General features: G+C 43.8%; 1 protein-coding gene across 4 annotated transcripts in view; it reads right to left on the minus strand.

Moving 5' to 3' along the window:
- LOC126260249 (kinesin-like protein KIF21A) overlaps window positions 1–14,937 on the minus strand; it is a 532,099-nt gene extending 517,162 nt beyond the window's left edge. For all 4 annotated transcript variants that reach the window (XM_049957568.1, XM_049957567.1, XM_049957569.1 and 1 more), the window contains exon 1: window positions 14,584–14,937. In XM_049957568.1, the coding sequence (XP_049813525.1) occupies window positions 14,584–14,621 (38 nt within the window). In that variant the 5' untranslated portion in view covers window positions 14,622–14,937. The remainder of the gene's footprint in view (window positions 1–14,583) is intronic.
- Between the last annotated feature and the right edge of the window lie 468 nt (window positions 14,938–15,405).

Raw genomic sequence — 15,405 nt, forward strand, 5'->3', positions numbered from 1 at the left:
CAGATACGTTCACCGTACGTCCCACATTGATATCTGCGGTTATTTCACGCAATGTTGCTTCTATGTTAGCACTGACAACCCTACTCAAACGCCACTGCTCGCGGTCGTTAAGTGAAGGCCGTCAGCCACTGCATTGTCCGTGTAGAGAGGTAAAGCCTGTAACGTCGTACTCTCGGCACACTCTTGACACTGTGGATCTTTATATTGAATTCCCTAACGATTTCCGATATGGAATGTCACATGCGCCTATCTCCAACTACCGCTCCGCGTTCACAGTCTGTTAATTCCGGTCGTGCGGCCATGATCACGTCGGGAACCTTTTCACATAAATCACCTGAGTACGAATGACGGCTCCGCCAATGCACTACCATTTTATACCTTTTGTGCGCGATACTACCGCCGTCAGTATAAGTGCATATAGCTATCCCATGACTTGTCAGCTCAATGTATTTGCCTTTAAATAGTTAAGCGAGAAAAAGTTTAGGAAAAGCTTGAAATTATACTTAACGTTTTCTGGAAGACGCCAAGTGCTCTCATTCTCAAATACTGGATGAATTAAGTCTGAGTATTTGCGCGCCGTCAGTTCCGCTGGCTAAAAGGCACACTGTTTCGAACTGTAATACTTGTCTTATCGTGTTAACTTTAGATTATACGTCTTAATGAGTAGACTATGCAGCATTTAAGTTTTTAAATTCGGTCAACAACTACGCTAAATTCTGAGGATCTAATTTTTGTTGTCCCTACGCTCCAACTGGTACGCGGTGCTGGGATAGCGTTTTAATAACATAAAATTGTGCCCGGACTGTACGGAGACGAATGCACTGCATTTTCTTCACCAATCGGTGACCAAACATCACATCCAGTGGCTTTCTATTACTTTCCGTCCCTCAGTGTATATGGTAAGTAGTAACGGTTCTCCTAAATTTCGTTGACGAACGCTCGGTGCTCTTTCGCTACTGATGACTTGAGAAAGACGTAATGGGAGTTGCATCATGTCTTTAGCTGCAAACGATTTGTGTGTGGTACATTTTGATGCTCATCCAAACAATAAATCATATGCTATGCACGACGCTGATGAAAAATTGGCATGCTTTTCAGATAAATACATCCCGGTTTGCCGGCCGGAGTGGCCGAGCGGTTAAAGGCGCTACAGTCTGGAACCGCACGATCGCTACGGTCGCAGGTTCGAATCCTGCCTCGGGCATGGATGTGTGTGCTGTCCTTAGGTTAGTTAGGTTTAGTCAATACGACATTCTTCTGTTCAGGATCTCCGTGGATGTAGTTTTTCATTTATTTCTTCCGACCTCATTTCACGTATGTAGTGATGGTTTGCTAACAAGCGCCTGTGCAATGTAAGATATTCTTTTATGCTGTGAATGCACGTAGAAAGGAAGGGCAAAAGGATGATCCTCTTTGTTGGTAATCAACGTAGACCTCATCAGAGGCACTGGGGCTGCCTTCGAGCTCTATGTTGGTATGGGCGCGTCATCAACGATATCCTCTGCCTTAATGTCGTAGAATGGCAAGGAGCGGTGTGGAATCCAACCCAACATACACTACTGGCCATTAAAATTGCTACACCACGAACATGACGTGTTCAAAATGGTTCAAATGGCTCTGAGCACTATGGGACTCAACTGCTGAGGTCATTAGTCCCCTAGAACTTAGAACTAGTTAAACCTAACTAACCTAAGGACATCACAAATATCCATGCCCGAGGCAGGATTCGAACCTGCGACCGTAGCGGTCCTGCGGTTCCAGACTGCAGCGCCTTTAACCGCACGGCCACTTCGGCCGGCCATGACGTGTTACAGACGCGAAATTTAACCGACAGGAAGAACATGCTGTGATATGCAAATGATTAGCTTTTCAGAGCGTTCACACAAGCTGGCGACACCTACAACGTGCTGACATGAGGAAAGTTTCCAACCGATTTCTCATACACAAACAGCAGTTGACCGGCGTTGCCTGGTGAAACGTTGTTGTGATGCCTCGTGTAAGGAGGAGAAATGCGTACCATCACGTTTCCGACTTTGATAAAGGTCGGGTTCTACCCTATCGCGATTGCGGTTTATCGTATCGCGACATTGCTGCTCGCGTTGGTCGAGATCCAATGATTGTTAGCAGAATATCGAATCGGCGGGTTCAGGAGGCTAATACGGAACGCCCTGCTGGATCCCAACGGCCTCGTATCACTAGCAATCGCGATGACAGGCATCTTATCCGCATGGCTGTAACGGATCGTGCAGCCACGTCTCGATCCCTGAGTCAACAGATGGGGACGGTTGCAAGACAACAACCATCTGCACGAACAGTTCGACGACGTTTGCAGCAGCATGGACTATCAGCTCGGAGACCATGCCTGCGCTTACAATTGACGCTGCATCACAGACAGGAGCACATGCGATGGTGTACTCAACGACGAACCTGGGTGCACGAATGGCAAAACGTCATTTTTTCGGATGAATCCAGGTTCTGTTTACAGCATCATGATGGTCGCATCCGTGTTTGGCGTCATGGCGGTGAACGCACATTGGAAGCGTGTATTCGTCATCGCCATACTGGCGTATCACCCGGCGTGCTGGTATGGGGTGCCATTGGTTACACGTCTCGGTCACCTCTTGTTCGCATTGATGGCACTTTGAACAGTGGACGTTACATTTCAGATGTGTTACGACCCGTGGCTCTACCCTTAATTCGATCCCTGCGAAACCATACATTTCAGCAGGATAATGCACGACCGCATGTTGCAGGTCCTGTACGGGCCTTTCTGGACACAGAAAATGTTCGACTGCTGCCCAGGCCAGCACATTCTCCAGATCTCTCACCAACTGAAAACGCCTGGTCAATGTAGGCCGAGCAACTGGCTCGTCACAATACGCCAGTCACTACTCTTGATGAACTGTGGTATCGTGTTGAAGCTGCACGGGCAGCTGTACCTGTACACGCCATCCAAGCTCTCTCTGTTTGATTCAATGCCCAGGCGTATCAAGGCCGTTATGACGGCCAGAGGTGTTTATCCTGGGTACTGATTTCTCAGGATCCATGCACCCAAATTGTGTGAAAATGTAATCAGTTCTAGTATAATATATTTGTCCAATGAATACCCGTTTATCATCTGCATTTCTTCTTTTAATGGCCAGTAGTGTATTTGCATACTACATAGTTTTCAGAAACTGTAATCTGTCGATATTATTCCTTCGTCTGAAAATTCTGCAGACTGAACTCATCTTCACCACGGGGTCTCGAACCAGTTACGGCCAGATCGAGAATCTCGGGGAATGAACGACCACTACCACAGAGGCTCTGTAACTTACGCAATAGTTATGAAAAATGCAATTTATAGGGTTAGCGCCATTGATTAGCCGGGATCGAACCCAAACCGAAATTAGATCTTCAGTCAATGCGACGCGCCTGGCACGTTATGGTAACATTCATATTCACATTTTGTATAAAGACAGTAAGTAGGCTATATTATTAGAAAGGGCAAAACACTATACATACCTTGAAACCGGAATAAATGAAAATTGGGGTAACCAAGATTCTCATCGGGAAAACAAAAGGGTGTTTCAAAAAATGAGTTGCCTTCAAAAGCCATAACCTAACGCTAAAAACAGAGATCAGACTTTTGCACTGCTTTGTATATTCTGTGCTCTTATATGGGGTGGAGATATGGACCTAAAATAAAAACACGGAGAAGAAGCTGGGAGCCTTTGAATTGTGGCTTTTATAGGCGGATCCCCAGAATACCTTGGACCCAGAGAGGGACAAACGTAGAAGTTTTGAGAACAACGAACACAACACCTAAATTAATCATGACAGTGAAATTCCGAAAGGTGCAATATTTAGGGCATGTCAAGCATTATACAAACAGATATGAATTGCTACAAAAAAAATGCTTCAAGGGAAAAATCAACTACCATTTCGCCCCTTCTCTGTTTCATTCGCGAATGGTGCCTAGTAAGAACACTGTCTATGAACTTTCGTGTGAGTTTTAATTTGTCTGATTTTGTTGTCATAGACATTTCGCGAGACATACGTCGGAATAAGTAATATTTGCCCGACTCTTATACGCGCACACGTTCTTGGAATTTCAACAACGCTCTCGGTGATAACACAACGCCTCTCTTGTAGCGACTAACAGCGGAGTTCGTAAAGCAACTCCGTTTAGCCCTCTCGCCAAGAAAACAATCCCCTGCCGAAACGTGCCGCTCTTCGTTGGATCTTCTCATCTTCTCTGTTAATCCTACTTGGTAAGGGTCTAAAACAGGTGAACAAATTCTGTGAAACCACTCGAACAAACTTTTTTTAAGCCTTTTTTTGTATATGGATTAAATTTACGTAAGTCTTCAAATGAATCTCGGCCTGGCTTCTGTTTTTCTAACAATTAGTTTTATGTGGTGATTCCACATTCGATCGCCCTACGTATTCTGCGGTTGTCATTGTTTCCAATGATTTTTCGCCGACGGAGTAGTGAAACAGTAATAGATCTCTTCACCTGAAGGTAACGCGATATGTTGCATTTATTTACACTCAGGGTCAACTGCCAGTCCATGCACCAATTATAATCGACCCTCCCTAGGTTTTCCTGCATTTCGCTAGTCTTCTGGTGTTGCCAAGACAACAGTATCATCTACAAAAAGCTCATGGAGATTTCGACGTTATCCACTAGATCATTTATATATAGTGTAGCCGCGCGCGATTAGCCGAGCGGTCTTTGGCGCTGCAGTCATGGACTGTGCGGCTGGTCCCGGCGGAGGTTCGAGTCCTACCTCGGGCATGGGTGTGTGTGTGTGTGTGTGTGTGTGTGTGTGTGTGTGTGTGTGTGTTTGTCCTTAGGATACTTTAGGTTAACTAGTGTGTAAGCTTAGGGACTGATGACCTTAGCAGTTAAGTCCCATAAGATTTTACACACATTTGAACATTTATACAGTGTAAACAGTACTGGCCTCGTAACACCCCCCTTGCGGTATTCCCGACATTATCTAGACATCTGTCGCTTTAGTCTTATTAAGAATAACGTACTGAGTTTTCTCTCTTACAAAGCCGTCAGTCCAGTCACTAATCTGGTCCGCTACCAGGTAGGCTCGATCGGGGTTCACTGAACCACAGTGCGGGACTGTGTCTAATGCCTTCCCGCAGTTAAAAAAAAAATGGCTCTGAGCACTATGGGACTCAACTGCTGAGGTCATTAGTCCCCTAGAACTTAGAACTAGTTAAACCTAACTAACCTAAGGACAACACAAACATCCATGCCCGAGGCAGGATTCGAACCTGCGACCGTAGCGGTCTTGCGGTTCCAGAGTGCAGCGCCTTTAACCGCACGGCCACTTCGGCCGGCCCCGCAGTTAAAGAAGACCTCTGTACCCTTGTGTACAACGCTCTGGATTAAAGGGACGAACAAACCGAACTGTGTCTCTATGTTTACGGAACCTATATGGGTTCTACAGAGTGAATAGGCCTATAATGCCTATAATGCGAAAACCTGTAGAAAAAAGAAGGGATGTTCAGCAAGCAATGGATAGAAACATGCTGTAAATTACTTGAAGGATCAGGATTTCAAATAATGAGTGTGCAATGTGGAGTAGTTAACATACAGTATATGTAAACAGACGAGTGGGTGGTGCCGTGCGGCCTCCAACCGAAGGTTCGAGTCCTCCCTCGGGCGTGTGTGTGTGTGTGTGTGTGTGTGTGTGTGTGTGTGTGTGTGTGTGTGTGTGAGATTCTTACAAGGGGAGGCCGCCAATTGTGAAATTCAGATTCGATTCATACTGCGCATAATAAAAGCTCATGGCCAGAGGTGTAATGTGGCAAAGCACCAAGATTGACTTCTCAGCCGTTGTCGAGAAAATCGACAGTTAAAAGAAACCGTTGCGGTGAAATACTCTCTACGATTAATAATTTTCTACAGCGTCGTGGCGCAGCGGTAAGCGCTCGGGTTCGTAATCTGAAGGTCGCCGGATCGAATCTCGCGGCATGCAATTTTTGTTATTATTAGATTTTTGTAATGAATTGCTTATGCCTGTTGGTGAAGGCGGATCGCTCTCCAATTGTACCGCCTCCATTTTTCCGTTTTTTTAACAGGGTGTACCAAAGCTCTCCCGTCCGCACTGATTTTCGACGATATAAGTTGCGCTAGGGACCGCATCTACCTTCTTTCGAAGTTAGCAGGCAACTAAGCTGTTATGTGGCGGCTCGTTTCTACCCATTCAACATCTGTCCTTCAAGCGTATCGAGCGAGTAACGGAGTTTATATTTCATTCCTGCCACAGCAAATTTGTGTTCGTAGGGTCTCTATTCTAATTCGAACGGTTGACTTAACGCTATACGTATTCGTTTCGGAATGTCTTCCGTTAACTATACGTGGTTAACATTATGAAGACAATTAATAACATTTGTGAAATACAGCTTTGTTTGCGAAAAAAATAATGATGTTCGAAGTCGCCAGTTTTTCCACGACAAACGACTTTCAACAACTTATTATATGCATAATTGTTGCAACTGATTGCCGGAAATTTTATATATATATATATATGAATTACAAAAAAAAACAAATACTAAAAAAAAAGGTTGCATGGCGCGAGATTCGATCCGGCGACCGTCGGATTACGAACCCGATCGCTTACCGCTGCGCCACGACGCTGTAGAAAATCATTAATCGTAGAGAGTATTTCACCGCAACGGTTTCTTTTAACTGTCTATTTTCTCGACAACGGCTGAGAAGTGCATCTTGGTGCTTTGCCACATTACACCTCTGGCCATGAGCTTTTATTATGCGCAGTATGAATCGAATCTGAATTTCACAATTGGCGGCCTCCCCTTGTTAGCATACGTTAGTTTAAGTAGTGTTCAAGTCTAGGGACCGATGACCTTAGCAATTACACACACACACACACACACACACACGACTGGATGGTAAATAGATCAAGAACATTTTTTGCTGCGTTAAAACGGTTAAGACAAAAGACGAAGACATACCCCACATTAGAGAACATGCAGTGGGTGCGTTCGGCGCCAGACCGTAATTCACGGACAGATCTGGAGACGACTTTAACTAGCAGTAGACATCAAACAGCTGGTGTTTTCCCATCACATTTATGACTCTTTGTATCGCCCTCATAGTTGCCGTCGTCGTCGTCGTTGTTGTTGTAAGTCCTTCACGCTAACCGATCCTGTGCGTCTCTCCATCTCTGTACAACTACTGCAGCCTAAATCGTTTTGAAAATGGTTACTGTATTCAAGCCCTGGTCTCCCTATACAATTCTTACCTCCGCTTCCCTCCATAACCTTCCATCCTTGATGCCTCAAGGTGTGTCCAATCAACCGACCTCATCTTTTAGTCAAGTTGTGCCATAAATTTACCTCCTAATTAATTACCCCATCCACGTCTTTTGATCGTCAGTCTCCTTTAGCACCACATTTCAAGAGCTACTTTCCTCTTGTGTGAACTGTTCACACAGGTTGGATAAAAGTAGTGGTAACAATATTATAGTTCACAACGGTTTCATTGACAGACGTTCATCGTATTACACGCCCTCAAAATAATCGCCCCGCACAAATGGAAAGCGTCGAACACCATTAGCGTGTCTATTCTCTCTCTCTGTCGATGTCTCGTCAAGGGCCGTCCTTTGGAACGCAAGGACATTGGGTACTGCGTGCAATGACCGAGGTGCAACATTGACATCGTTATGGACTCACAGAGAAATTGCTCAATCGCTGCCAGAGGTAGGTGTGTGTGTGTGTGTGGGGGGGGGGGGGGGGTGTTATGTGTGAAGGCTCCCGTGGAAGGATCGTCAATATGGACAAAACCTGCGCTTCGTCGTGTCAACCACGATTAAAACGGCAGTCCAGTGAATGGAAACGGATCTCCTCGCTCACAGAAAGTGCGCCGTGAAGTGATGGTTATTGTGGTTTATGATATACATGCGTGAATCCTTCATCACGTCGTACCGACGGGGCAGCTGGTCACTGCAGCCTACTTTTGTAATTTTTTGCGCCATCACCTTCGCCCCGCACTGAGAAGAAAGCGGCGGCACATTCTGGCACTGCATCCCATCGTCCTTCATGACAATGCACAATGCCACACTGCGAATACTGTGCAGGAGCTCCTGCTGTACGTGGGGGTTGGAGATACTGGAACATCCACCGTTTTCACCTGATATGAGGCTGTGCGATTACAACCTGTTCGCCAAAATGTAGGAGCCTCTTCGTGGCAAGTATTACAACACAAGAGAAGACATCATCCGTGCCACAGGACGGTCCTTGCGAGACGGCCACATAGATGGACGTGCTGACGCTGTACGGCGCCTTCCACCTCTGACACAAATACAATATCAACGACAAACCTCAGAGCTCTTATTTCTTCTCCCTGAACCTTCATGCCCTTCTCCAATTTCTCCTTGGGTTCCGTCACAAAGTGGTCAATGTGCACAGAGGATAGGCTACACTTTCACTTGAAGTCTGTGGCTTGCGAGATTCCCAGATTCATAAAGATGGAGTCCAGTTTCGATTCATATTTCCGTATAACTCGTAATTGTTAGCTATCCTTGAAAGGCAATCGCGGAGAAACGGGATGGAATATTTAGGGTGGCAACAACTGTTGACAATCCATCTGGAAGCATAAACTGAATCTTTATGGATGTGATGTCATGAGAGTCTGAAGTGCTTCCGTTAACATTTAACAAGAAGATAGATACTGATAGCCAGCTACATGATTCCCCGTTCCCCTCTTCTGACAATCGCCCTGCCCTGAGTACGTTAACAGGTTGCTGTATAGAGAAGACCGCTAATTGAGCTAATCGTAGTCAGGAGAGATGCTGTGTGAGCTCTAAGAGGAAGTGTGTTGCAAATACGTTCCATTATATAACGAAAGCAAGTATACACTGTTGGACAGACTGCACTAAACGGTTATCAGATCTATTTATTGCTTGGTTTCCACACGCTACGGAAGGACAAAGTGCTCCCACTAGGCTTGTATTTGTATCACATCAGAACGAACAGTTATAGTCGAGTAGGTTTGTCTTCCAATCACCTGTGAGTCCGGAAGTCCGTAGGTGATGGTACTGTTGGCTGTGAGAGGTACACCGTTTACCGCAGTGATGACAAGTGGTCGATCCCAGGTAGAGCCGATTCCTCTCCTTCCATTTCGTCTCAGAATGTTCTTTTCTACGCAGTCTCTTATCAATCGCTGTTGGGCGGCTGGTCGCTTCAAAGTGAAGGGCCCTGCGATGGACTAGTCATCTCCAGGATGAATAGTGAAAGGTTGAGGTCTCCCACTTTTCAACATTAATGTGTCACCTTTACGTCAGCCTTAACTGCGTCCTTAAATCGTTTGCTCTGGCCTCCCACTGTTCACTGAGTTACACACTTGTTTCGGAATGCGATTATTGGGCATGCGGACTACAAGCCTTGCCAAATACAACTAGCGTCTTACAACTACGGCTTCTATACTGGTTGTCTGTGCCTCTTCAACGATGCTGATGAAGCGCTGCCCTAGCCAATGAAACACTATATTCAAGACATCCGGTGTATGGCGGAACACACTACATTTTGCATCTTGATGGTTACATGAAATATACGCAGGTGGATGTAGTATATGTATGGTATCGATAGCTACGATGCCACAACATAGGTGCGCTCTGTTAGGTTAGCACTGCTACACAGACGACAGCCGGCGCTGTGCAGCTCTACGAGCGCAGCTCCGGATTCAGCCCATTTGATTCCGAGTAGACGACAAAGAAACATTGTTTCTATTTCATAGTTGGGCGAGCCACTACAGATTTTGTCTTTGTACCTTCTAGCCGATGTTTGATTGATGTACAGCTTCGCACCTACGTGCTCATCTCAGCCAAAGTTGAGTTGCGTTATATGTACTCAAGTATCGGGTTGTGATATAGTAAAACCACTTTTAATTGCAGTACCGAAGCATTTCACCTTTTCCCGCTCCTATTAACTTCCTACATTCGGCCTACCCTTCAGTTTACAGGAGCAGACCCACGCGCCGCCTTCCAGGCAGGATACAAAAATATTTTTCAACTCATTTCGTAATGCTGGCACTCAGTTTTATACGAATCAACGATGAACAGTCTTTCTTGTAACGTCTTCCATGGCACCGAGTTGAGCATTTCCGCTGAATTCATACTGACTACAACGTGAGGCGAATCGTCCAGCTCTACTTGTCTTTTTCATCTCTTCCGTTAACCCGACTTCGTTAGGGACCCAGACTAGCGAACAATACTCAAAAACTGTTCGAAAAGGGTCTTGTGAGTGATCTGTTCCGAGCATGAATTACGCTTACTTAGGATTCTTCAGAAAATTTTAAACGAGCATTTGTCTTCCCTTCGGCTAGATTTCATCTTAAATCGCTTCTAACGTAAATTCCTAGATAGTTAAAGGCAGTGATTCATTCCAGCCACTGGTCGCCGTTCTCTTAGTTCTTTTCATCTATTTACGCGCATTATGTCACATTTATTTAGGCTATGTTAAGTATCAGCTGCCACACTTTACACAAATTTTCGATCCCCTGCACGTGCTTTTGCATTTCGTCACAAGTCTCTAAGAATGTACACGCCCTGTGTACAGCTGTGGCCTCCGAGAACAGCCTCGTAGGGCTACAGACAATTCACCCTCAATCCAAACTGAGGTCGCTGGAAGTGTAGATATTTATTCTAAACTTGAGACAAAACCTGGTCCTCTTGAATTTATACCGCTGATCATGAAAACAGCAACACTAGGTAGGATTGCAAATAACGTGATTTTGCTTCCTGTACGTACACAATGTAGCAGTAAGAATACATTATTAAATTTCAAAGTATGCACGCTGCGAAATTTTTGTGTACAGACCCAGTCATCTCTAACAGCAATAATTGCTCTTATCCAACTCGAGTCGAACTGAACTAGCTGTTTTAACTCTTTCCCTGAGTTCATCAGCCGTAGGCAAGGCGGGGGTTCGGTGTTATTTTGGGCAGCCATAGTGCGGTATTCCATGGGCTCCATGGTTATTGTGCAAGGTCTACCAACGATTGTGTGACCATTTTAGCTACAATGTTTGTTCCCAACGGGACGCTGTTCTCAAAGACAGAAAAGCACCTATTCACGCAGCTCGCATCGTCCAGGACTGATTCTGAACACAATGAATTGTCACATCTCCCCTGGCCACCCCTGTCACCAGATTTCAATATTATTGAGCCATTGCGGTCTACTTCGGAGAGATGGGTGCGTAATCACTAGCCACTTCCGTCTTCTTCACCACTATTTTGCAGGAGGAATGACATAAGATTACTATGAAAACCATACAGGAGCTGTATTTATGTACTCCGAGACGACTAGAAGTAGTTTTGAATGCCAATGGTTTACCTACACCGTATTTAGGCATGTTAACGTGTTGTATTTTTGGTGTTCATCCATTTTCGTCGACCACCTGTAAATAAAACCTTTCTGATTTAGATCACGTTTCGCTAAATCCACATGAAATTCCTGTTTAATCTGTCTCATCAGTCAAACATTACAAGCGTGCCGCGTACGATATGAAGTTTACCGACACAGGCCTAACAGCAGGAAACGTGTGTGGCATGCTAGCTTTTCCACAGCCCAAATGCACTGGAACTTCGAGAACTCTATTGCTCTGAGGCTGCTCGCCGAAGTCTGTTGTAATATACGAGGAGTAGTCAGAAGGTGTCCGGCCAAAAATAGCTCGATTTGGGAGAAACTTTTCTTCACCAGACACCCTGATAATGGGCGTCAACGCTGGACATGTTCATGACCATATCGGTAACGAAGCAGTAGTGTACTGTTAAAAGCCTATGTACGCGCTGTAATTAATATTGTCTTCGTGGTACCTACAAGAGCATTACATAGGGAGCTGCGTTATATTGCTTGATTCCTTACTTAATACTTGTTCTTTAGACTTTGGTAGTAAGTTTTCGTGGGATATTGGGGTCTATTTTCAAGGGTCTGGCCAGTTCAGGTTTTTCAGCATTTCGGTGGCGCTCTCCTGCGAGTCAAACCCGTGGTCATCCGTGCCACACTTGAGCAACATTCTATATAGTATGGGTGGCACGAATGTTCTATACGCTATCCTCTTTGCAGGCTCTTACTCCTACGAGTGAAATCATTGCAGTTGGGACTCCACGCTATAGCATACCATAAGGATATCATGTCTTTGGGTTTTTGCTCAGGGCAAAATTTTATATTTCGGAACATTAAAAGCAAATTGCCAGTTTCTGTGAAAATAAGAACTAAAATCAACGAGTAGTAAAGCTTGAAAGTGCATGACCTGGATAGATAAGAGATGAGTTAAGCTGCATAAGAGAGGTGAACATTTTAGAAGAGTTGAACCGAGAAGAAATATATGAATATGTCGTGATAAATGATGATTTGTGCCGGACCGGGATTAGAATCTGAGATTTCTTGCTTTTCGCAATCAGAAACCTTAACATCAAGCTATCTGAGCACGCCTCCATTTTCATTGTTACTACTTGTTCCACTTACACATTCGGAAATACGGAAGCGTCCGATCCCGCCCGTCTGCTTTGACCCATGACGTCACAAATATGGCGGAAACAAAAACAAACACACACACTTTCCACAAGACTATGACACTAACGCGACAAGCGCGGGAAATGGGATGTTTTTGGGTGGGGGGCAAACTAAATATAAACAAATTTAGACGCCTTGCGTAGCTACAACGTGTAAGTGAAGACAGCCATGCATGAATACCCACCCACCTCCCCAGGGGTCGTAACCCCTGCAACCCATAGAAGATAAAGACGCTTCAGTAGCTGATTGGTGTTTTTTGTCTTTAAAAAAAAAATCTCACGGGATAGAACGAACAGATCAGAAAGATAAATATAATAAACTAAAACAGAAATTGGAGGAAACAGATAATTAAAATAAGTAATGAGTGTTTTTAAATTTAAAAAAAATCTCACGAGATAGAACGAACAGATCAGAAAAGTAAATAAAATAAGATAAAACAGAACTGGAGACAGCCACACTCAAACCAAACTCCGCGCCGTCATGACGTCACACACAACACCCTTACGTCACGAGTCAAAGCCGACGCGTGGGATCGGACGCTTCTGTCGGCCCCCGCAGGGTTATAAAAATTTTCCTTGTTTTGATCCATACTGCCTCCTCCCAAAATATAGACAGCAAAGAGCTTGCAGTAGACGAGATTCGTTTGACAGTATTGAGGATGAAATGCTCAGAGCTCTTAAGGGGATTTATATTTTTGAGCCCACGTTACTAGACTAATTTGTTTCGAATGATCGTTCCTATCATACCCTTGGAAGCTCTAATCTGACGTCGCACCTTGTGAAGCTACATCTTAGGTTGTATATGGCAAAAACATCGTAACAAGTAGGCACCGTTCGTCTCCGCGCGCTTCTCATCACCATCGGCAACAATGCTCTGTCCAGCGAAATCTGACTAATGCGTGTAAATGCTTTCTGGGAATTTAAGTCGCTGAACTACAACAGACGTTCTTTAAGAACGTTGCATTCGAGTTATGTCACTACTAAGATCTAGAATCTAACCTTGTTAAAATTTTCGAAATCGCAACCTCCAGACTAACTGATGAGGAAGAAACTTTTTTAATAAAAATCATTCGATTACTATTGGGTCTTCCTTTAGGTATATGTAACGACTCCTTATACCTGTGTCACTAATTAGTTTCGGAATATTTCATCCCTGGTTTACACTATTAATCAATCACTGATGGTTCTCTTCGATTGGGGGTGAAAACAGCAGATATAAATATGAACACTGTGTTCTGCATAGCCGATTCAATACTTGCAGAGACTCAAATGCCAGCACCTACACTAAAACTTTGAAGTGATTCGTCTTACATTCATTCCAAGAATACTAACATCAGTTCGAAAAGGATATGCGCAGTAAGATTTAGTAAAATGGGCGCATTCTCTAAAACAATTTCTTAAAGAATAGTATAATTCGAATGCATGCGGAAATACAAAATGACAAAGAACCAATCAATGATGATAAAAAAAAATAAAAAAAACAGATGTCAGCCTACGAAAATTGTACCAGTATTCTCAGATTGTATGTAAAGTAATAAACTTACGTATAAGTTTCAATGATTTTGCTGTTTAAGTCGAGCACGTATAATTTATTCCCGTTACATGGAAGCGATATGCGAAAATGAGTTCTTAAAGGATGACAAATAGATTCTGTAATTCGCTGCGGTTCACAGTGCTGCATGCAAGCCAAGTGCGCGCATGTACTGCCTACACATCCACACACGATATCATTTGAAAGATGGAACGCGGCGAAACAGCAATCAACAATAAGGATCAACATATGAGTAAAATTAAACTTAATGCGACTAGAATAAAATGACTATGAAATAAAGACATTAACGGGTAATCATAATAACAAAAATAACTGCAATAAGGAACAACAGTACTGAGTTACCGGCACCATTTAACCACTACTGTAATTACGCTTAATTAATTGTACACTTCTGATACGTGGAACTTCTGAAGACGTGGAGACCGTCGGTAGTAGTTAGACAATAAATGAATGCTAGAGATAATTGACACACAAGAATAATAGCTGATAACTTACCTCACCGCCACTCTGACACTTGAATCTTCATCACCCATCGTGACAGTGTGCTGCTATACGTTTAACACTAAGAAAATCACAGCCATGAAACTTCTGCACAATTTATTCGAGCACAGCAAATACTAAAGCGCTCCCCAGCGTAATTTTACGGCGATAATCCCTTTAACTGAGACCATTTGCTGTGTTCTAAGCTGTTGTCGGAACCGAAATCTAATTTCTTTAAGAAATTTTTATATTGTGGCACAAAAATTATGTTTGCGAGGTGTTAATCTGGCAATCTGCTAACTTTCTCTTAACATTTAATTGAAAATATTAGAATTATCAAAATATTTGAGTCTCTGAGTTGTTGACACCTTGTGCTTTCATTCACAACTGATATAAACACAGCTCGATGGACGCTACGACTATAAAGGCGCCCAGCGCTATCGATACTCTGCTCATACACACTATCGATAGACCAGTCACTATCGAATAAAGAAGTCGATGAAGAAGGCGAGGAGTATGCAACAATACAAATGGATCTTCCGAAAAATAGTAAACACTATATTTTACACGAGGTGGACTGAGGTTAAATGAAAAAGAAAAAAAAAATAGTATGTGCGTCTAGGTACCAATGAAATAAAAGTACATAAATAACTCCTGTCATTATAATCGTCAGCGCTTCACGCGACAGGTATAATGTCTATATCGGTGTAATACAAATGTATTAACTTGATGAGTGATAAGCTAGTAGAAGCAGCCTTTACATACCGGTAATTTTAAGTTCACTTTGATAAGGTTGTGGCTGGGGTGTTAAAGTAGGAACCATCCTGACACTTGCCT

This window comes from Schistocerca nitens, chromosome 5 (genome assembly GCF_023898315.1).
Source record: "Schistocerca nitens isolate TAMUIC-IGC-003100 chromosome 5, iqSchNite1.1, whole genome shotgun sequence".
NCBI lineage: Eukaryota > Metazoa > Arthropoda > Insecta > Orthoptera > Acrididae > Schistocerca > Schistocerca nitens.